This window comes from Amblyomma americanum, chromosome 9, assembly GCF_052857255.1.
Source record: "Amblyomma americanum isolate KBUSLIRL-KWMA chromosome 9, ASM5285725v1, whole genome shotgun sequence".
Taxonomy (NCBI): Eukaryota; Metazoa; Arthropoda; class Arachnida; order Ixodida; family Ixodidae; genus Amblyomma; species Amblyomma americanum.
In genome coordinates this window covers 83657743-83682296 of record NC_135505.1, presented here as the reverse complement: position 1 = coordinate 83682296, position 24554 = coordinate 83657743, and the positions used below count along the sequence as shown (strand labels likewise).

The 24554-nt window shown below is 43.8% G+C and overlaps 1 protein-coding gene across 1 annotated transcript in view; it reads right to left on the bottom strand.

The window, feature by feature from the left end:
- Nucleotides 1-428: 428 nt before the first annotated feature.
- The window catches only part of LOC144105537 (papilin-like), a 44342-nt gene continuing 20216 nt past the window's right edge, over nucleotides 429-24554 (bottom strand). Inside the window, exons 2-9 of the mRNA XM_077638660.1 lie at nucleotides 20437-20622; nucleotides 15140-15307; nucleotides 14112-14276; nucleotides 12426-12611; nucleotides 9287-9466; nucleotides 2047-2211; nucleotides 1050-1223; nucleotides 429-561 (exon numbers count right to left, since the gene is read on the bottom strand). Coding sequence (XP_077494786.1) covers nucleotides 533-561; nucleotides 1050-1223; nucleotides 2047-2211; nucleotides 9287-9466; nucleotides 12426-12611; nucleotides 14112-14276; nucleotides 15140-15307; nucleotides 20437-20622 — 1253 coding nt within the window. The 3' untranslated portion in view covers nucleotides 429-532. The remainder of the gene's footprint in view (nucleotides 562-1049; nucleotides 1224-2046; nucleotides 2212-9286; nucleotides 9467-12425; nucleotides 12612-14111; nucleotides 14277-15139; nucleotides 15308-20436; nucleotides 20623-24554) is intronic.

The following is a 24554-nucleotide window of genomic DNA, read 5'->3' as shown; positions in this document are numbered from 1 at the left end:
TGAGGAGAATGTTTGGGTGGAAAAAGTGTTTAACTATGTTTTAAGAAATCTGTTCGCCGTGAAAGATCGGAGTAAAATCAGGAATTTCTCAAAACCTCACAGCTCTCGGCACGGCGGCTGTTGCTTAGCAGCATTGTTGACACCATGATCATTCTTATTTAGTCTGTATTGCGCATTTTAATCCTCATTCTGGCAACAAATAAAAGCAAACAGCTCACTGGCTTAGCCACGGAGGCTTTCTCCCAACGGATGCCCACCAGTTGTCCGAAGAGGACAAGATTTCCCTTTCCCAGGTAATTAATTTTTCTGGGACGCAGTGCTTCGTATACGCACCTTTGACCTCTCTTTGATAGATCAGAACACATTGTGTTTGTCTTCTGCGGCTGAGTTTCTTTTCCTGAGTTAAAATACGTCACCAAAAATCAGCATTCATGTGAAGTGAAATGCTTATGGTTATCACAGTGAATATTTTAATAGGTGAGAAAAAAATTTATTTATTGCGTCCACGTTTCCATCATACAAAATATTGACGTCAGCAGCCTCGAGGAATGCGTTTGTGGGCTGAAATAAAATGTAAAATCAATTTATTTTCAGACTCAGTTCTCTCATTAAAACGTCAGCAGGCGAGAAAGCTTAAGGAGGCTACTGTCACAGTCCACACATTTGTAAGCAGAATTTAAAACAAATTTTTATGGCAGCTTTGCGAAAAGAATCCAAGAATTTAATATCATGTAAGCTTTGCAGCGCTGCCCAAAACTAGAGCAAATCGGAAGAATATTTTCACCTCAGCACGAGTTAACCTCATTAAAAAGATTCCGCTTCAGAGGCGAAGACCAAAAAGGGCTGCAAATGTTTCTCCCTGTGGAAATTCATCACAAAAAAAGAGAAAAAACACCTTGCACAGTGAAAGCGGTTCTGCATTAAAAGCATTATCATAGCTTTACTGTCTGAGCAATTTTAAGTGTCGCTGTTTGCAAGAGCGCCGTGGCGAATCGTTAGATAAAATAATCCTTCGGATAACACACGAAGGTTCTATGAGAAGTACTCACGAAAGCAGACTTCCAGGCATTCTTCCTTCGAGTCAAACAAGTTTGGTCCGCCATTGCAGCCGCCGTATAAGAACTGAAAGCAATTCTTGTGGTAGTGGTCGTAGTACCACTTGAAAGCAAATGCGTAACATGGTCCACGGTTTGGCCAGTGACGACAGTCCTCCGGGGATCTTCCTGCAAAAGGTAGTAAAGTGCGTCATGAAGGTAGAAAAACACAGAGAGCACCTACAGCGTACTTCATAACTTTTGATATTAGCAGTTTAATCAACTTTTCAATGTATAAATTCAGCTATGTATTCATTAAAGCAAAAAACCGTAATTTTACATTTTAAATCCAAAGAAAGCGTTCTGAAATACCACTGAATAATACGATCACACGGAGTGAAATTTCTCAGACATAACCTGAGTTCTATGAAAGAATAATTGGTTGTCAGTTGTCCTCAATATTTTTTTTCTGCATAGGTTAATTAGCTCTATCCAGCTTCACAGAGACTACCAAGTTGTAGAAGTTTAAATCACGCTTTATTCTTTCGGCGTCTTGACATCTGTCAGTAAATTTTTTTCTACAACATGCTTGGGGTACTGAGCCTCACGGTAGGGTTTTTGTTGGCATTCCACTCTCGGTGTCACAGCTGAGTAGCATAATCAAGCTTTATTTTCTCCTGAAGAAATAGGATCCAGAACTGAAAGGCGTACGCAGTAAACATCTTCAGGGCATATTGGTCCGCTCAAGACTTATACTGTATTTCGTTAACTCTCATATTTTCTCGTTGGAAATATGAGCCATTCCTGTGTAGCTCCTACTTCTTCAAAATAAGACGCACACTGATTTTCAGTTAATGGGGCAGGTAAGGCTCATGCCTTAAGAACCTCGTAAAAGCGCAAGTTTTCCGCACTGCGGATTTATAATGGCGTGCCACTCTGTTCCATTTTTTATTCCATTCACTCCCGCGGCTGGTAGACGAGAAAGTGAAAGATGAACATTATGTGCCCTTACGTCGTTCGCAGACCTTGCGGCACTCCGGCATGCTGGGGAAGTTGTTACCGCGATTGTGACAGCCCGATCTTTTCTCGCACAATTTCGTGTCCTGGTTGTAGGAGTACACGCTGCGCTCCTTCTCGGAGCACGAATGGGGTAGGGGGTGTTGGCTGCACACATCTCCTACAGAAGAACAGGCAAAAAACAAGCGGGCATGAAGTGCACTGCGCAGACTCGAAACAAAATAACCAGACAATGACCTAATGAATAAACGTAGCCGAGTTGTTTAACGAGAGTGAACTGCGTCGTTGCGGTATTCGCTATTGGTCCTGCCAGGTGTGCTATCAGGCCGGAGTGAACTTTGAACATAGCATATGAGTAAGATGAGACCTCAATGTTTTCTGTCTTCCTTCTGCTATAGTGTGAAGGTAAGATTGATTTCCGAAGATGTTTAAGGAAACTGCGCAGCAATATGCTGCACCTTGTTGACGCATCACACTCGAGCCCGAACACACCGCGCTTAGTACTTTAAGCTATAATTTAGGCATCTAACATTTCGGTATCGCCGACAAATTTGTTTCTTCTCTAGTTCAGCGTTTACATTTATTAGCCTCAGGTTTTTGGTCCGAAAACGAGTAGAGAAATATAAATGCTTGCGAGACTTTTCTGCTGTGGAAACCTTCTGGTTGATTGCATTACGTCACACAGCATCACATTGTGACGTAAACATATAGTCTTTGTGCTGCAGCCAGGATTCTTAACGTCGCTAATCATGCGCTGGGCACTATCTGGACTCCGGCACGGTCTTCGGCAACAGCTAGATGTCTTATGACAAAACACGAACTCCTTTAATGTGCAGAGCATGTTAGAAAGAGCTGCGAGCCGAAACTGGTCTGAACCTCTCAGTACAGCGTCTGTCCATATATGCTTGACCCCGATTTAAAAAAAACAACTGTATGATGGAAATGAGCAGTCTAATTTTATGCAGCTGCTGATTGCATAAAATGTGTTGTATTCGCTGATGTGCGCACAGCCTCTTATATTCGAATCGATTTGGTAGCTTAGAAATATTACGTAGTCATTGTTGGGCTAGAGAGAGAGAGAGAGAAAGAGAGAGAAACAGAAGGACGGAGAGGCAGGGAGCTTAACAAGGCGATGCCCAGTTGGCCACCCTACCGGTGGAGAGGGGAAAAAAGTGCACAAATATTTAGCTACACTCAGCTATCTGAGCACGATATTTAAACTGAACATGTTTTAACACATGGTAACTAACTGGTTTTTCCGATTCCCGCTCGTCAAACGAATACATAGCTTAAGCCATCGGGTCTTACAGCTTTACGGCAGACAAATATTGCTGCTACACTACATCGTGAACAGTTCTTTTATGGCGTTTATATATCAAAATTAAGTTCATTTTCGGGTTTGGTTTTTAATGCAATTCTTGTAAGACTTGTTGAATGCTCACTTCGCATCACATATTGATTTCGGCAAGGTTTTTATTCCTTTAAACGCGAGCTAGACCTACGGTCTTTATACAGTTTCACACACACGAGCCTCGGTAGCCTCAGTGCATGCAAATTTAGAGTTACGCACACCTGGCAAAGAAAGGCGTTATATTACACTATAGTTCACTCAAGGCTTTACTGCGGCCAGTTTATCTGGGGAACCAAAACATTATTAATCCTCATTAATAATGCCCCGTACCAAAGCCACACGTAATAGCTCTACAAAAAAAAAACATTCAATGCTTACCGCGAAAAACATAAGAAAAAGTTACCTATCATTATTCATGCCCAATTATAATGCGATCGGGATACCTTTACATAGCAATATCTTGCGAGTGATCAGAACTATGGCTTGCGTCAAACAAAATGCTCAAAAGAGAAGTTCCGTACAGCCGTGGGATGCACAACTAACCTACCGGACAGCAGTCCTTATTAAACACCTTCCTCAAATCATATGTATTAAAAACAAAACTAGATCTCTAGCAACGTTCAGAAGCGCCTTGATAATTGTGCGTTGCATCTGGATGATTCAAAATTGCTCTGCCCACAGAGCGTGTAATTGATTTCCGTAAACATATGCAATTACAGTGAGTTATATTTATCGTGCAGTATAATGAATATGTTTGTCAAAGCTGCTGCATGTATATTTTGTGATTGTTTTCCTCTTTTTGCCTTGCTCCGTACGAAGTTTCACATGCTAGAGGAGGTTGAAACTTAGTCAGGCATAATATTACAGCGAAAGCTCTACTAGGCTATGTAGGCGGTTTCGTGTCATCAAAACGTGTCCGCAGCCATTGTGGGAAACTAGAAAGAGAGAACGTCTACAAAGTGGCTATAATCGAAAGAGGATGATCTGAGGATGCGGCGCAAAAAAATTTGGTGACGATCCAAGTGCTAGTTAATTAATTAGAGCCAAAAAAAGTAACAAAAAGTGGGTGTGGTAGAAAACGAGTGCCGCGAAATTTGAATCGCAGGAAGTGCAATACCATGTGACGTTAAACGAGTTTGAACAGGGGACCAGAAGGGCCGGCAGAAGCAACAAGTGGGCCAATTTGAATGTCCGGAACGTAAATTCTGATGATGAGACTATGTAATGTGGAGTTACTCGAGTCCAGACAATTATTATGATAACGTGAGAGCCAATGTAGATGAATTAAGGTGCATTCATTGTGAATAAAAGCGAATAAAGCATATTTGATGAGGCTCAATGAGATTGCAAAGTTACTTAATGAAGCATTGAGTGAATGGATTAGTGTGATATATTTGTGAATAAAACAATCAATTCGAATAAATTGAAGTAATTATGAATAAATTTTGAATTATTGTTAGGTGATTGTGAATTAAAGTGAATCAAATGTGAATGCAGTACATTAAATATGAATTAAGCCTGAATTATGTGCCAATCAGTGACATATGACTGTTGATTGGAGTGATATAATTGTGAACTGATGGAATTAAATGTGGAATAAATGAACCAATTGTGAATTAATTGTGAATTATTTGCAATACATCAACGGGGGAAAAAGAGGCAAAGAGGAGCAAACATAGACGCCGAGTGCCGAGGAGGCGTCAATTCTTACGCATTACTTCAATGCGGTTGCCGCAACGCCCTCTAATGTTTTTGCCTTTTTGTCAACCTCCTTGGTCATTGCCCTGGTTCCAAAACAATACTCAACTTCAGCTTCAAAAGTCTGAGTGTGAAAATGCCTTAGGTCTCAGAACTTGGTGCATATTTATGTATGTTTCCCAGCTCGAAGGCAATTATCAAGTGAGGCAATGATCAATCAACGGTTCATATATATTGAGAACTTCTGGAAGAAGTTTCAGGGGATATCTGAATATTAAACGCTGCAATGTTGAATGGCAAATTAAACTTCACATCGAGCCACAGACGAGCAGTTGCAGAAGTGATAGCAATTACGGTGACTATCAGACCTCCTCTCACAATAACTGATTTATTTAATACCAAATGATCTATATGGTGTAAGCGGAACCCACACAATACGAGCCGTTCTTAGGAATGAATTTTATATTATGAGTTGTTGTACTTTATGACTCGTGTTCATTTGCATATCTTGGAAAAATTTGATCATTATCTCTTATATCTGAAGCTAAAAGAAAAACCCCAGAAAGAGCGTTTTGCAATTTCATAGTGCTCATTACTACAGCAGCCGAGAGATAAATTTTGTAATTTATAAAACACAAGTGACAACTCCAAAATTACGCGCACTTCAGAACACTTAGACCAAGACTGGCGGTGTAACTTAGTAACGTTAGTAACCTTAGTCACCTCCCAACGGCTGCCCGCCAATTTGATATTACTGCTCTGATGTTCTCAAACGCAATTATTTATCCTGCCGATGATGTTTTCCTTGCTATGCTTTTGACGATCGTGCTGCTAGAGTTGTAATCGCTGTTCACGGTCGCCTCTTTTTATCATCTATTCTGTGGTTATGCCTAATAAAAACATGATTTCGTCTCGAAGAAAGAATGCGCCAATTCTTGTATGGTTGAATAAAATTCTAGAACTTCTGGTGCAAGAAAATAGTAGAGTGCGTGTTTTTGATTGGACAATGCGCAGAAAAGAAGAATTAATTCCGGCTAATGCTCATTAATTCAAGGTACAAATTCTGCCCATCTGCGCACTAGTTTGTATGACGATGCTTCCTCGTGACTTTTAGATGACTGGAAATTTACCGGGACTTTACAAATAAAAGACAACTTCAAAGTGGCATAAAGGTGCGAAAGATGCCTAATCTACTAATGAATCTCCCTCAGACACCTGGTAATGGGCGTCCCTCTGCGTTGACAGCCTAACGTACTTCAGATTCACCTGCGCACACCCCATTAGCTTCATTCTATATGAGGCATTGTTTATTCTGGTGATGTAGTACAAAAAAGCAACAATGTTTTAATGTTTCCTCAACATTTAAAATTACAGTTTTTAGTGTCCTAGACTGCCATCATGCATCTGGCGACATGGAATGTACGGGAAGCTTAAACCTCATTCTGTTCCATATAGGTGCCAGCTCGAGTTCGGCAGATTGGAGATTTCTAGATCACAGCAAGCGCAGGCTCATCTCTAGTGGATATCTCTAAAGGGGAGAAACAAAGCTGTAATGAAGCGTTTTAAAGCGAAAGCTTTACTACTCCATTCCGTTGCTTGTTCGACGTGTGTTTCACACGACCTTCAACCAGGTCACGTCGCGGAGCCGCAGGAGTGCCGAAACCGATAAGGAGCGGGAACTTCAAAAGCACAGGAAAAGCGCATAACTGGCCCACTGGGACAATGGGCACCTCCATCGCATTTTAAGCTACCTGGCGGTAGTGACAGATGTGCGCTGCATGCGTTGGCAATGAAAACGTTGTGGCATAAGCGCTTCACTGAAGCTATAAACCGTCGGCGTTCATTGTGTTTATTGGAGTTGGCGTTGGCAACGTTATTGACTCCGGTGGTTTTGGGGGAAAGGAAGGCGCATCACCGGCTGCCTTGGGTCAGTGGATGGCCCAATCGCTCTTTGATGTACGGGGAGGTGCTGAGAGAGAGGGAGATGTGGGCTGCATGCATTAGCGCTGAGAACGTTGTGGCAGACACGCGGCACGGCAGCAACAGGCCGGAGGATACATTGGGTGAACATCCTCTCGCGATGAATCATTAATTTAACTGCCACCTACCAGGGTGGCAGAGTGGGCGCACTGCCTATTCAGTGTCCGGAACTCACTCAACATTAAAAATGTCAAGCCGCGTCTTGTTGCCCGATGCACCACAGCTTTCGCTCCCTAGCCAGGTTCAGCTGCAGTTTAACGGCAGCCAATTTTTACTATCTGCGTTCTCCGGTTGGTAATTTACAGTGCGCTGTGCATTGTGCCTTTCTTTTTCTTGAAAGCCCTTATTAGGAGCGACCAATACACTTTATGCAGGACTAGAGCTATATTGGAGTAAAAAGGGATTCAGCTATTACGTAGCGGAGTCCCTTGGTAAAAGGCAGTGCGCTAGAGGATAGCTTACGTCGTTTTTACCCATTTTCATCAACGGTGCAGGCTGCTGGTATTGGCTAATTTCGCGGCCTAGAGAGAGCGCCTCAATCGGTAAAAATGACGGCTCTAATGCTGGCTACTTCCGTGGGCAGCCTAGGTAAAAACAGTACTTGTTTTATCATGCAACGACAAACTCGTTCTTGCTTATCTAATAGTCGCAGCATCGTGAGAGAAACAGTCGCGTTTCTGGAATGCGTAAATAATAAACCAGAGACCAAAAGAAACCGCTGACTTTCGTCTGAAGCCATCCGTTGTGAAAGCGGCGATGATCGGTGATGAACGCTGCGGAGATATAAGAAAACTAGAAGCGTAGTTTACCGCTTAAACACCGCAAGCCCACAGTCAACAGCGATTGTAGCGCTGGCTGCGAAGAATATAACCTAAAATTTTTTGTCAGCCACTGTGACTTTAATTTTATGCACTAATGCTGTGCACTTATCAGTAGTGTTAACCACCTGCTAGTTTAAACAAGAATATAGAGTTATAATCTTGAGCGCAAATGTTAAGCAAGATCAATAAGGGCGCTTTTTTCGGGATCTCTTTACACTGAGCAACTATCCAGGCGTTGTGCTCTCAATTTGTTGGTTAAGAATAGATAGAGGGCATTCAGTCAATTTATAGCCGTTGTAATGCGATTCTTTTTGTCTCGTTTTATTCGATTCCATTGAAAGATGATAGATTACAATGACGCCTATCAAGAATATACGCAAAATGATTTGCAAGAAACAAATCAGAATAAAATGAAACCTATATGAAATAAAATATGCCCCCTCGCTCTCCTCAGACTGCGAGCACCATATGACGACACGCAAATGCTGTTATAAGGCCTCCCATTACATTCACCAGTACTTGTGAAGTTACCCCTTAAGACACGTTAGTAATGTATGGTCAGCCACAGTTGCAAAAAGTTAGCGTTCTGTATTCGCACGGGCATTTCTAGCCCGAAGAAATCGAGTCTTTTGGATCGTGAAGAGATCTTAGCGCAGACAGAGATCATCGATCGAGATTGTCGGTGAAGATCGATCTGCACCAACACGCCCAAAAAGAACATTTAAGAGCTCTGCGCCTGATGTCGACTGTACTTCACAATCCTCCAAGCGTTCCGCTGTAGCGTTGGAGGCTGCTCTTTCTATTTTTGCAGCGTATTGCTGGCATCAGAACGGTACCTCGGCACTTAGTGGCTCGTTTACCTCGTTATAGCGGGTACATCCGTGCAACATCCCACCGAAATATATTTTTGAGCGAAACTCGCAAGACATTGCTCGGATGTGCCAGCAAAATATTTACGCAACGCAACAAAATATATGGGTCCGTGCACACCGACCTTTCTTAGACTGGTCAGACTAGTGCGCGGCGCCACCGCAGCGTGCCGTAAGTTTCGTGGAGATCATCAATAAGTTGTGTAATCGCAGCGTTCGATTGTTCTGCCGGATGTCAGTCAAACTGCTACGGGTGCCGGCGCGTTTAGATGGCACTTCAGTGGCACACAGAGTGGCATAATATTTCTACTGCTCTAAAGCCGTTGCCTCCCGCCATGATTTCAATCACCGTAAAAGGTATGGCAACTACTAGTAATCAGACTTGGCACATGCGTTATCTTCTGTGAGCACGCTGCCTAATGTATGAGTGCATTTCAATTAAGTCTCATGGTGTGGTATCTTTATTTTAATAAGGGACACGCATACTAAAACCATTCACTTCTAGAAAGTACTTACGGCTCCTGCACACTTCACTGCAGAGCTGCCTTGAGGAAAAGGAGTTTGCCCGCGCAAGGTGACAGCCAACACCCAGGCGGCATTCCCTGGTGTGTCTGTCGTAGTACCACGTGTGCCTTGACGGCGCGTAGTTGGCACAAGCAGGGTCCTCGGTTGGTCTAGGAAAGTGGCAGAAGGACTCTGCAATGTGTGCACCAAAAAAAAAATCGCGACTTGAGGAGAAGTTGTAATAGATACATTTGCAGGCTACATGGCACCGTCGCAGTTTGTACCTTTCGGCCACAAGCTCCCTGCCTCCTGCCGACAGATAACGTTACCCGCGTAGGCCTCAGCCTAAAAACACATGATATATAATGTGAGGGCGGCCCTGGAAAAACATTACACGTGTTGCCGTGCTGTCGACTCAGCCTTCATGTGTGTGTGTGTGTGTGTGTGTGTGATCTGCACGGCCAGGGGCGAAGCAAGACGTTGATTCCAGTTCTACCCGGGCCGAGGTATTTATCAAGATTATGCAATAAAGAAACGGCGGCCTGCCAACTTGTTCAATGAGTGCAATTTATTGTTTTTATCACCAACACAAAGAAAGCAGTGAGAAAAAACAAGGACGATGGTTTAGCATATCAAGAGAGCACGTAAAATAAAAGCGAAAAATTATGTTTCCATGCAGGTGCAACCCACACCAACAGCATGAGACATCTCTACTCGCGTCTTCGGCTGTGTAATTTGCAGCTTAAGAATTTTATAACGCCCATGAAAATCGGAAACTTCATTCTGCAGTTATGAACAGCCTGAATATTTGAGCGAGGCAGACGCGGAAGCCTTCATCTTCGTTTGCTCTAAAACTGCAGGATGCACAGAAAAGAGTAAACGACGTGCGCCAGCACATTCTTTGTTGTTAACATTTTCACAAGAGTGCAAATTTTAGTTCTTATAAATCAGGTTACGGTTCCTATGCTGGTAGCGCCAGCAAAGATGACAGTCATAGTTGAAAGTAAAGAATTTTCCTCTCAGTCGCTAAAAGCGTGAAGAATTTTCCTAATCTTCAACCACGGATACAAAATAAACTTTCAATCGCGAGCACAGCTGTTTACAAACATGGATTTAGCACTCACTGTAAAGCGGGGATAATGAGAAAAGAGGCACAGTACCCGTTTCCGTAAATGTCGGTGCCTCATACATGCCTAGTGAGTAACGATGCCTATGATCAACATTGCTATAATGATGAACAGAATAAAGTTACGCAAACAAGATGGCACTCAGACAAGCAGGTCCGCCACCTTTACTAAAAATCGACGGGCACTCACCGTGCCTGAGCCTAGAAAGTACCAAAAAATCTTCGCAGACACTAAACTCACCTTAAAAATGGAATGCGACAGCATTACAGGTCGACACTGTTTATAATTGTGTGTCTCTGTGTCATTTTTGTATGCGTTTAGGGTTGCTTCTCAGGCACTAGTCAGCACTTCAATCACACAGCTGAATCAGCAGATGAGGTCACAAGGTAACGTCTTCCCCCAATCCGGTGGTGCAGTTGCTTCCTGCCACCACGGGCACGCTGTGATTACGTCACAAGGTGGCGTGACCTTTCTCGACCAATCAGTTTAATCTCCATCTGCCAGGGTTGGCAGTGTGTGATCATGTCAGAAGGTCATGTGACGTTTCCCGACCAGTCAGGGAACTTAGTCTCGCATATGGCAGGGGTTTCGGTGCGATGACTACTCCAATGTTGTCGCCCTAAAAACAAATCGGCGGCATGCGTAGCACTCTGTACCTGAGGTACTCCTTCAATGTAATTAGTGTAGCCACACTTTTCAGTGTAATCAGTGTACCCACACTCCAACATTTTTGAGTGTGTGGCTGCGCAATCTTTACTGCTCCGGAGAAGAGTGAAGGAAAGTGACGGAAAAATGTCTCCCAGCAATACGCAAGATGTGTTGAAGGAATTGCTTGATTTTTGCAGCCGGAGCTACACTGGCCTACCAGTCGAGCATTTCGCGGCGGCCGGGAGAGGCCAGTTGTGCGCATGCGCCGTTACCATGCTAACCAGAGAGACTTTACAGGGGTGCCGCGCGCTTCGCCGCCGTCTCGCCGCACGCCGCTCTATCCCGAACCGCGCGTTGCATGCGCAGCACTGCGTATATAAGGCGGAGATGTAATGGGCGGCGGTATCACAACGTTTGACATGGAGGCAGAAAAGAAGAGTCCAGCCGCTACTAAGATTAACTCTTCCGATCCTAAGGCTATCGCCTGGCACATGGCGAGACGAACATGAGAGACGAACTGCTTGCCAAACTGAGATGTCATACTGCCGATAGTAATAGGCGGCGCATAGCCGCCGATATGGAGCCCAGTGTCTCTCATTGCTAAACGCACAGTGACTGCAATAAGCTGAGCCAGGGAAACGTACCTGTCGCTACGTATATCGTGGCATAGCCGAGCTAAGCCACTGCCAATTTTGACACGTCCTGCAACTGGCAAGCCCAAGACGACAGAACAAAAGCACCAAATGAGCTACAATCGCAATCTTTGGTAAAAAAGCCACGATCTACTGTGGTCTGCTTTGCTGCCGAGTTCTTCCGGCTTTGATGAATGAATAAATCTTCTGCTTGCCTGTAGATATACGCCTGGTATACCCTAAAATTATATAGACTGGGTTGCACGATCGCAGATAATTGAAAGTTTACTGGCGGACGCTGTTGCGAGTTCGGAACGAAATAAGTAAGTAAGAGGAATGGCAATGAAAAAAATTGTCTTCTTTAGGCTTCAGAGTCATTTTCAGTCGTATACGCTCCTCCCCAACACATCTTTCCCGTTTTGCCACAAAGAGGGCAGTCGTCTCGAGGACATTAAGCGGCGGAAATCAAAATACTATGAATGTCCTGCAGTGTACATAAACAAAATACGAGTGGGTAAAAATTGTAATGAGCAATCTTTGCTGCCGTAGATTACTATAAAGGCAGACCTCTTTTCGTTCCCCACAAGACTTTCAAAACATTGTCGCTCCAGAAACATACCAGTTACTCATCATAGACAGAATGGAGATGGTGATGTGGTTTATTCCAGTTGGACTCTAGACTGGTCAACTTGCACGTTTGATTTATAATGTGTCTTTATGTACAGTTCGCACTGTTTTGCTCACCTGACGGGCATGTTTTTTCGCAGGTGCTCCTCTTCACGAAGCTGTTGCCAGCCTTAGGGCAGACGAACCGGCGTTCGCACCTCTTGGCGTCCAAATTGTAGACCCACCTCTCCATAAGGCGTCCACAGCCGTGGGTTGGCGGGAAGGAGTAGCACACTGGACTTGGCATTGGTACCGGCGAGACTCCTGAGGTGACATGTGGACTTATTTGAGCACAGAACTTGGCATGTGGTGGTCATTGCTATTTGAGGCCATCTGGATTTAAATTCACTTCAATGCACAGCGAACGAAAGAGGGATAGCAGCAGGGGCGGTCATGAAGCCCCTGGTACTTGAGCGTGAAGGACATAAAGACAGAAAGCCAAGGACAGCGCGCTATGGCCTCTCAATTTTACGAGCCACATGCATGAAGTTCGTGTATTTTAAGCCCCACTAATTTTAACACATTGAGGTCGTCGGCATTTATTAGCTGCCACTTTTCGTTTTCAGCCCTCCCCCAGATGGGCTATAGCTGTCACGTGACACTGGGCGCTCCTCACTTCATAATATTTATGTTTTACGCGCATAGAACCATTCTGCTAGCTCCTCATGATTGAACGCGTGTAAGTTGCGAAGCATCTAGAAACACTCGTATTTCATATGACAGTAACGCGAAATGGATACAAGGTTTAGAGCCGTCGGCCGGATTCCAAGGAAAATGAAAACAAACGGTGTTGCATTTGAGGGCGCTCTTCAGTATAAAATTTGCGGCTGTACTGCATTCAATGCAACGTATCTTTAAATCAATCCCAAGGTCGACTGCATGAGCACAATGCAAAATGTCTTAGTATATTCGGAACAAAACGCGAAGCACCAACATGCCGCCATGCTCGCAGATCACGGTACACGCAGCATGAAAGCTGAACCAGGAACTCCCAGTCAGGTGCAAGCATCACTGCGGCTGTGAAGAGCAAGTACGTGAAATAGTACCGAAGACGCCCGGGACGAGGCGACAAGAAATGAGAAGTTTCCGTTACTTGGTTTAGGTACTGTTGGCAGTACTTACACACAGTTGCGTATACTCCTATATTGTACCGCCACTTTGTGCCACCGCCTTCTTCCCGAAGAGTCGCGAAAGAAGCCACTTTTCTTGGCAGGCTTTGTAAAGGGATTCTTTAAAGCCACTGCAATTGAAACGCCTATGCCACGTTTCATATCCGTCGCAGAGTTCTCTAGGTACTAATCGCTTATAATTGGCCACAGTTTTCTTTTTCACTCGAACAAAAGCATTTTAAGGAAATGTGCACATTTTTGTTGACAAGGACGTCTTTTGCATAAATAGAGCTCCTTCATTCAATTATGGTAATCAATTTTGCTCTTTTTAGCTTTTCACCAGTTTTACAGAGTTCATAAAAGTGTGCGCCGCATGTGTGGTGATTTGTATGGCTTCAAGGATCGAACGTTTTGAAAGTTGGCTAAGACTTTGAGGAGAGGCAAGGCTTCAACATTCCTTAAAAACTCTGTGCTCTATTCCGTAGTTATTAGCGTAGTGGAAACCTGGAGTTCTGAAATAAAGAAAGGTAACCACTTTGAAGCATTTGTCTCTGTGCAGACCTAAGCATTCAAGCCGAAGACGCCAGCTTCCGAAATCTCTAGCGAACTCCTGGGCACAAATACCTCTAAACTTTGAGCTCAGAGGGACACTTACGTCTTACGCAGACCCTGCGGCATTCTTGTAGGCTTGGGAAGTTATTCCCTCGGTTATGGCAGTTGACGTCTTTAAGGCACTGGCCGGAGGTTGGGTCGTAGTACCATACGGTCCTCTGTCCGCTGTCGCACAGTTCCAATGGCCTCGGTGCATCGCACACGTCGACTGAAAAAAGAAACGAAAATCGAAGAATATGTTTAGAACAGAAGCAAAGATCAAGCGAAATCTTTTTCAATTCAGTGGCTCATTTTCTCATAAGTCTAATTGGCGGTACTGTTTGGTGTAACATATTCCGAAGGAAGCCTCTTATAAACAACAGAAATTTTTTCCCCTTCTTCCAATTATATTTTATGCGGGGGACGAAATGCGAAAAAAGAAGAAAGCATTATATCTTTGAGCTTGACTCGTTCGCCACAAGCAGTGCCCTGAGTCATTAACCTATATTTATGAAATATTGAGCACTGTTTACTAGGACAGCCCTCTATTGCTACTTTGTTTTCTTGGATTGAGGCTTCGAATGTATACATTGAAAATAATTCGGTCAGTTCTGTCAACCATTGATTGCTGTCTAATGATTTCACAATTCACCGAGCGTTCCTTTTAATAAAAATCAACTGAGCTTACATATTTGGCATACCGTAATGTTTTGGGTGCATTGCAGAATGATGCTCTGATCCATAACGGCACGACAGACGGGACAGAGAAGAAGAGACACATCACCGTCTGTCGCGCTGTTATGGATCACCGTGATTACCAAATCGCTCAACAACTGGTATTGTAAAATGATGCTAAGTTCTCTTGACATCAGAACAATGCAACATGTTGTTTCAAAAGGATATCGATGAAGAGCATAGTCAAGTACTACTAGTATGAAAGCATTCCTGCGAGAATGTAGCTGCGCAGAGTGGCAGGAATAATGTTGGATGATTCCTAAATCATTTCAATACCACTTTTCTACAGGTAACAAACGAAAAAACAACGTTGTAAAGCCGTGCCGGCTACAGCATTCAAAACCGCGAATTTCTCACCTGCTCTGCACATCGAGACGCATTCTGATCTCGTGACGAAGGCATTGGCTCCGATCACACAATTGGCCGATTTTTTGCACCGATGAGTCTTTGCGTCGAAGAACCATTGGCTTTGTGCGGTGGTATTGGAGCAGTGTTGATCAACTTTCGGGAAGAGGCAGAAAGAATCTAATCCAAAAAGAAAAAATGTTTGATTAATGACAGTTATATCTAAGCAACAATCAGAAAAAGCATTAGACTTGAGAACAGTTTTATTTTGGCCTGAGTACATGCTTTTAGGTCGATATGCACAAAATTCTCTAATTTTCACTTGTCTCCACGCTATGCTTAGAGATGATGTTATTACTGTTACACAAGTTCAGAAAAAGATTGAATACCATCACTGGGGAACGCACTTGAGACTTCAGACTGCATAGTGGGCTGCGACAGACAGGCGTCCTTCCCTTTATCTTGTGTACGAAATTTTATTCCCGATAAATTTGCGCGTATTTTTCCCTTTTTATGCGATTACCTCTATACTCCCTTGCTTGATGCCTCGTGGGAGAAAAATAGAAAATATTTTATATAAACAATGTTCATGATGTGTAATAAAGGCACGGAATAGTCATCAGGCCCACGCACTAAGCATTATCAAATCTTAAAATTTCGGATGAAATTTTTGAAAAATCCAATACTGTAATATACTTTTACGATAATATTGAAGGTAATGGTCCATACTTGCGATATGTAGCGAAATTTTACTTTTGAAGTATTTCCACCGGTCGCATCGAACAGCTAAGACTCCCGACGAAAACCAATGAGGACCGCTTTTTACGATAGCAAAAACGTTAATAGAAAAAAATTCAAGACTGCCGTCGGGTGATCTGTGGATATTTTGATTTTCATAGTGAAATCTTACATTATATGGAAACATTGCATTCATAAATGGATTACCGCTAAAATTCCTTCTGTTCATATTTTCTGGGTATGTGCTTAGGGCGAGAAGTCACCTATTTTTCGGGTACCATGCTGACCGCAAGGTAACAGTTTCCTTATTATGTTGATAGCGAATTAGACACCGTTACAATGCTAAAGCCACAATGGCGAAGAGCGCACTAAGGGGCAACAAGCATTGTTGATATGCTTTTTTGCTAATCCATTGCGCTTATACTTCATGTGCTACCACGCTCTATGTAGTACTCATTTGACATAATTCCTCAGTGTTATTATGCAGTGACTAGGCTATAAAGCTGATTAATTATTCTGAATCCAAGTGAGTGCAAGTCTGTCAAAGTGCCTAAATAATTATGACAGCATTTCTTGCAGTGCTGGGATAGGCAACGTAAACACACGTTCACAACACCAGGTTTTAATTTATTTCACCACAAACGCAAAATTGCACTGAGGGCGGTGTGGCAGTTTATGGAATTGAGAAATTCAGGAACTCAGTGGCACAATCACAAACATTGTAAACAAAAACTTTCAGCTGTGGAGTAAAGTGACCTTTATCTATACGACGCCACACGAGAACGGCTTCAGCATGGACATGCGCTGCCTTGTCATGAGTTTATGTTCAGATTATAGAAAATCTTTAATTAATGTCGCTATGTGGCTCTACCGCCTATTCTGCCAGTCATGTAAAGTACTTGAGCGATATTCAGAACGTAAAAGAAGCTTAAAGGCCTGGTGAGAGCGTCAAACATCTTATTACTGTGATATTTGTATTGGGAAGTTTCAAGGGCTATATAAACAGACACCATGCCCCCTCCGCCCCCCCCCCCCTCCCTCGAACCCTGTCTCGATGCCATCACAATTATAAATTGGTCATTTAATTCTTGAACTTGTAACAACGGAGGATGCACAAGGCCCTACTATGTGTTTCTAGCCCGATTTAGGCCGATAGAAGAGAAGGAGAGCATGCGTTTACATAGCGTACACTGCCTGAAGTCTGTCCATATGTTAACGTTCGATTGTAACTTCTCCTTATGAAATACTTGAGCTAGCTAACTACCTTATGCCGCGCGCTTACCATGCACAGCCAACGTAAAAGACTTCTTTCGATTATTATTACAGTATATGCCTTCACTAACTTGTATAAGTTCCTATTGTGTACAATGATAGGTACCCTCACACAGAGTGGCACTATACGCTGCATGGGTAGCCGTCGCTGAGACTCAGCAGGTACGTCGTTTCTGAACTTTGCACCAGTATTTGGGTTTTCATGCAGGCTTCAGCACAGCCCTGCCTAATGGAAGCCAAGTGCAGTAAGAAAAAAGTTCTTGCTTTAATGATTCTGCTTTAAGTAAAGCATCCCCATTTCAAAGAAGGAACTGGCGCCTTTTCTTAGCAGTATGATTCAGAGCCTGTGTCTAGCTTTCCCTTAAATATGATTTTAACTCAGCAGCAGATTTCCCCGTCGCTTCCATTTTTGTCACTCAAAAACAAAAACTCCATTCCCTGCAAGTCAAGCTTATAACCAGGTACAGGTCGCCAGGACGTGAAGCCTGTGAGAGTCAGGACAGAAAAACGGGTTTAGTTTGCTGGGCGCCCACCACGCGCCGCATGACACTTGAATAATCAAACTAACGGCGGAAATAATGTACAATGGGTATTTCGTAACGATTTTCTGTACCCGTGGGAAGCACTGCATGTGATCGCGTGAATAATGTGGCAGGTCTGAGTGTCCAGCGGCTGCGAAAAGTTGGACATATTCATGAACATGTTCACGCCGAACTGTGGTAGAATAGGGATGTAAGAGCGGTGGCCGAGCGCTGCTGTACATGCCACCACAGGATAGACTGGCGGAATCATTTTACTGAAGACCGAGCAAAACCAGTGCAGGAGATTTCATCTTCAGTAATGCCACGCTCTTGAGAGGAGCAGGAACGTTATAACCGCTCCCTCGAAACACTTCCTTCTTTTTGCACCAACATTTTACGTTCAATGACCCAGTAGTTGAATACACATGTGCTTAAACATCCAAAGCTGCAACCCACCCGAACTTGATGAAAGAACCGAGTATGTTCAGAAATGCCATGATAACTTATCTTGATTACCGCTTTTTTCTTACTCCAATTTCTTCGCCAGAACAGACAGGCCTGTGTGGCAAGTTTTTTTTTTAGCACTGTTTTACTTTGTCTTTCAATCGGTACTTTCTCACAATTAATAGTGCAAAGATTCCCTTTCAGGTGTCGATGTGTTCACTCCTACTACGCCCACCAGATGGCGCTAATTTGCTAGGAGAGTGGGAAAGGGCAGAGAAGAAGGTTCCTAGTGGCACATCAACAGGACCAGATGGTATCCCGATTATGTTGATAAAGAAGTTAGGACCAAAATCCAAGCAAACATTAATACAGGTAGTGAACAAAATGATAGTGGATGAGAAAGTCCCCGATGAATGGCGATTAAGTAGCATGAACATTATATATAAGGGAAAGAGGGACAAAGCAGACGTAAGTAACTATCGCCCCATAACCGTGACGTCTGTGGTTTACAGGGTGGTGATGCAAATTATAAAGGATAGACTGCAGGCTTGGGTGGAGAACGAGGGGGTGCTAGGGGAACTACAGAATGGGTTCCGGAAACAAAGGAGGTTGGAGGACAATCTATTTTCATTGACACAGTGTATAGAAACTGCGGAAAAGGAACGTAGGCCCTTATTGCTAGCATTTCTGGATATTAGGGGAGCCTATGACAACGTTACTCAGGAGCATTTGTGGGACATATTGGGCACATTGGATGTGGAAAATGGAGTAATTAATCTTTTAAAAGATATATATAGAGGTAACAGAGTGCTCATAAAATGGGAAAAAAAGGTATCAGGGCCTGTAGAGATACAGCGGGGGCTTAGACAAGGATGTCCTCTGTCCCCTTTGTTGTTCATGTTGTACCTGCAAGGTTTGGAGGCCAAGCTAGAGGGGAGCGGACTAGGTTTCAACCTATCTTTTTTCAAGCAAGGGGAATTGATTAAACAGACATTACCGGGACTAATATATGCGGACGATATAGTGATAATGGCTGACAACAAGGAAGACCTGCAGAAGTTGTTAGACATATGCAGTACAGAGGGAGATAGATTAGGCTTCAAGTATAGTAAGGAAAAATCTGCAGTCATGACATTTAATGAAGAGGGCGGCGAGCATAGAATACAGGAGTTCGTGCTAAAGGTAGTGAATGAGTACAAGTATCTTGGGGTGTGGATAAATAACAGTGTTGAGTATCTGACAGAGCATGAAAAATATGTAATGAATAAAGCTAGTAGGAATGCAGCTGTCATGAAAAATAGGGCACTGTGGAATTACAATAGGTATGAGGTGGTAAGAGGGATCTGGAAAGGGGTGATGGTCCCTAGCCTGACCTTCGGGAATGCGGTCCTGTGTATGAGGCCAGATGTTCAAGCAAGGCTGGAAATTAGGCAACGGGGAGTAGGGAGGTTAGCTTTGGGAGCACATGGCAATACACCAAATCAGGGGGTACAGGGTGATATGGGATGGGCGTCTTTCGAGAGCAGAGAGGCTAGCAGTAAGATAGCATTTGAGGAACGATTGAGAAGGATGGAGGAAAAGCGATGGGCTAGGAAAGTTTTCAGATACCTGTATATAAAGAATGTTGATACGAAATGAAGAAAGCGAACTAGAAAATTGACAAGCAAATATCTGGACAGCAGTAAGGGGGCAAATCAGCAATTATCGGTTAAGAAAAAGGTTAAAGGAACAGAGAGAGCTTTGTGGAAAACAGGGATGCTGACGAAATCGGCACTAGAAACATACCGGACCTTTAAACAGGAAATTGTCAAAGAAAATATCTATGATAATTGTAGGGGAAGTTCTTTGTTGTTTGAGGCCAGGACTGGAGTTTTGCGTACTAAGAAGTATAGAGTCAGGTACCAGGAGATAGACACTTTGTGCATTGCGTGCGGAGAGGAGGAGGAAACGGCTGAACACTTGATACTTTTCTGTAAAGGGCTTCACCCTACAGTGGAAGGCAGCGGGGCTGACTTACCCAAGGCATTGGGGTTTAGGGATAGTGAAGGGAAAGTGGATTTTAAGAGGTTAGAAGTAACCAAGCGAAGGTTATCTGATTGGTGGCTAAAAGCAAGACAGGAGTAAAATTTCACAAGACATGGCTAGGTGGCTTGAGCCACTGCCCGATGTAAAGGGTTCAGCCGTATCCATCCATCCATCCAAGTAGAGTTACGGTATATGTTCTGGAATATATTTAGGAACACCAGTGTTCCAGAAAACGTTTTTTCTTCGCATAAGTACTGGTCGTGCCCTTCAAAAGCAGCGACGCGTCCACAGTATATAACTTCCACTCACACGCCGGGCAAGCGTACTCGCAGTCCTCCCTGCTGTGGAAGTTGTTTCGATCCTCGGCGCAGGTCTGGCTTCTTAGGCACGACTTGGTGAGCATGTCGAAGTGCCACCTCTGTCCGGCATTTGCCACCCGGCACGGGTGGTAGCCCACTGCGTCATAGCACTTCGACTGAGGGTTCTTTGGTCCCCCTGCGAAGTTGGAAAGCAAAAAAAGAAACGAGGGAAAGACATATTGTCGATTTTTTAGCGATGTGCAGACAGAAACAACCGGGAGTAAAGAACCTTAAACAAGGGTTTTATTCGTCACTCAGTTTGCTTTCTTCGTTTGGTCTCTGTCGACGCTGAGTGCAATACCACGCTACGAGTCACTCGCGCGAGCCAGAAAGAGCATGCAATAAACTACGTGCTTTTATATTCTTGATCATAAATCGCTCTTCGCACTCCCGCTGCGTTGTTGTCGATGCCTTCCTTGGAGCTTTTCCAAAACCGCAGGAGGCACAAAGGTTGGTGATTCAGCACTCAGGTATGAAGCTGACTAGCCTTTGTTTTTCACCTATCCGTAATTCCAAGGCGTATGCAGAATTTTGTTGCAACCCTTTTACCTCCAAAAAAATAAATTTTCTACTTGAGGCTTAAAATGCAGTAATACCACCGCGAGAGTGAATAATGCATGAGGATCGATTATGTCGCAAAGATGACCAGGAGCGCTGTGATTATTTCGCCCGCGTGAAAACTGTTTCTAAAGACACCATGACTTGCAGCAAACATTGGGGGAGGGGGACAATGCGGCCTTTTCTATACTTGCTACCATTGTTGCACAGACCATGACATTCCAGGGAATCTCTGTTTTTATTACGGTTCATTTCTTCGTGTTCCGACAGTGCAAAAATTAAACACATCTTTTGATTATTCCGCCAGTGCCAACTTAGATTTTCTGTACCTGAATAAATGAAAAACTTTCGAGTGATGACGAATTGACGCCCCCAGATATTGGTTTCCAAGGCGATTTGTAAGTAGCGTCCCGTATTGGGGAGGGGGGGGGGGGGGGTAGAAACTACACATGAAAAAACTGGAGGATGCTTAAGCTTTGCCTTTAAGAGTGGAACGCGACAGCGTGTTGCAGTGCTGCCATGGTATTACTAATGTGCGCATCCGTACATGAATACACTTGTCGAAGTGAAAGGCCACACCGCATCCACAAGGCTCACTTTTATTCAGTTCCAACCAATGAGCCTTCGTAGCGTGTTCTGCGCGTGCTCGCCTCACAGTCTGAAAGAACTGGGCGCGATTCCTCGTATCTCCACAAGATTTTGTTCAATCGAAGGTTATCGTGTTACAACCCCAACAACGCTAACGCCGGCTTATCTGCGGCAGGAGCTCCTTAACGCTATTTGCGTTAATATAACGAGCGCAGAATATCCTTAGCTGATCCGATAATTTCACGTGGCTGTGACAAACACTAGGTTGCTGAATATCGCCAACCATGTTGTTACAGAGCGCTAAACACTAATGGCACTCCGTAGTGCAACGGATCTCTGCGACGAGACCAGCGGCACAAGTACTTGGATGAATCAGTAGTGAAAACTATGTAGCTTGAGCCGCAATACCTTGTTCCATGTTATTTAGACGCGTACAATGGGCGTACGCCATACGTATACAACTTCGTACTTTGTGAAAACGAAAGCGACTAAAGGACGTATAAACCACTTATATGCTCGCAAAAAAAGACAATTGTTGCAGCAAACACCGACGATCCTTGTAAACGCGTCATGTCTGGCGATCGGTAGACTTTCCAAGGATGCTCGTTCTGCGTTTATGGACATGTTAAACTATACGTTATACTTAACGTAGCTGTAGGGAGGCCTGCAGGTGTACAATGTTGACATGAACGCCACCAAGTATGCAGGGCGCAAAACTAAACCTACCAACTAAACAGCTGTACCAAATAACCGTTCTAGATGTAAGCGTGAATTTGAAAAATAGCATTTTCATGATGCATTATCCGTTAGCAACACCCCTTCTGTGCTCCATTAGAAAGTTTTTGGGGAGATACAAGTATTTATCTGAGCGCAAGACGAAAATCAATAATCTGCATTCGTTTTGCACTACGACAACAGCCGATGAGGGCGTATATCTACGCTTTAAGTACCCTACCCAGGTAATTATAATCGTCTAGGCTTTGAAAGGTTGTACAATTGCTTCGCGACGTTCTTCTACGTAAACAGATATTCATTAGCGGCGCAAAGGCGTAGATACAGCCAGACTAGATACAGCCAGACTTCATATGTCTACTCTGTCTGTTTAAATAAGCGCTATAAAAGAGCAAGTCACAAAGCACAACAAACAGAAAGGCTTGAACTGCTGTCTTGGAGAGGAAGAAATCGTGACGCAAGCAGACGACACAGCGGTTAAAAACGTGGCTAGGTGATGGCTGACGTGTGTCCTGGCGCCATCGTTCTGACAGCCGGTAGACGCGCAACTGTCTTGGGATTCCAACCACTCAACACACGCGTTGACAAGCGTGACGTCATTCGAAAGGGAGTAGCATGCCGCTCAGGCCACACGCGTCTAGACGCGGGACGTCGTTATGAGAAACCGCTTTCGTTTTCCCCAAGAGCATTCGTGTTGTATTGGGAAATAATTGAGAATACTGCTAGCCGGCGACACGGCTACTCTAATACTTACAGAAAGGAAAGAAAAGACGGGATAGGGAAACCACATTTACGTAAAGTGCAAGAATTCAACGTCGGCCAGCCAAAAACAGTTCGTGGGGACGAACATAACCTTTGCGAATGTGGTGACTTATACTTCCGCACTGGTGGTAAACACCAATATTTTAACCTGTTTCCAAATGCGTCAAGACCGCTGCCACACATTGTTATTGCTTGTAATGCCAACCTCATCCCTGCCCCCTGGCACGCCTCATGGCTTCGTTTCAGGGCTATTTTTATTTAATAAGCGCATTATACGCCAGTGTGAGCGCGCTTCTAGTTACGTAATTTTATACACATATTATTGTGCTATATCCTGCGAACTTAATGGCTAATATCACTGTCATGCTGCATTCGCACGTAATTCAAATTCGTGCATGTCTACCGGCTGTGAAAATGAAACCTTAAGTGCAAGATACGGAAAAGTACTAAGTATGAGTCGTTGCATTTCCACTGAAGGCAATACATTTAAAGCGCTTGTTCTCGTGTTCGCTTCTTCCTCAGTACTTCGCATGATCGGTTTTTGAGTATATGTCGGTATATCAGAGTTCAGGTGAATTATATACCGTATTAGGTAAATCAGGTATAAATATATCCTAGAACTAACTGTGCTTCTGCATTCGTTTTGAATGCATTTATGCAGTAGAAAGATGACTGACGCCAACCAGGACAGTTTTTGAGAAAAAAAAAACAGGACGTTTTGGGACCGGCTCGGTCCCTTCTTCACAGTGTGACTACGGGCGAGGCGCAGCTTGGCTTTTTAAGCCCTCGTGTTCAATACCTCCGGGTCAATGGCCGCAAACCATGGATGTAAAACGAAGAAAGTGTCCCCAGGGAGAGATTAACATTCCTTCGTGTCTGTTGTATGTGCCACGACTCCAGCAGAAGCCTCCTGCGCTGGCTAGCTTCGGTCTCCAGTAGAATAGTGCCGTCAAAGTCAATTCGGTGGTCACATTCCTCGCAGTGTTCGGCCACCGCGCTGCTCTGACGGTTCATTTGTCGGACGTCCGCTTTGTGTTGCCTCATTCTTTCGGCGAAGTTATTCGTTTCCCCCACGTACGAGGCCGGCCAGACTGAGCAGGGAATTTTGTATACAATCCCTTGGGCCCTTTCTTTGTTTTTTTTTAAAAATTATCCTGGTTGGCGTCAGTCATCTTTCTACTAAATTAATTTCTTCTGACAAATGTTTTCTTTTGAGCATTTATACAGTAATAAACTGTAGCTTGCAGGGAATTTAAATACGCTCTTGCTGTATAGGATGCTATTTTCACGCATTCATTGAATCCCCTATATTTTGTAATAAGAAATGCACATGCTTCTCTTTCCTTTGCTGAAACACCTGAGCTCCACTTAAAAAAGTGAAAATTTAATGCAGCTTGCTCCTTTTTGTCTGCCCTTAAGCTTTTAAAG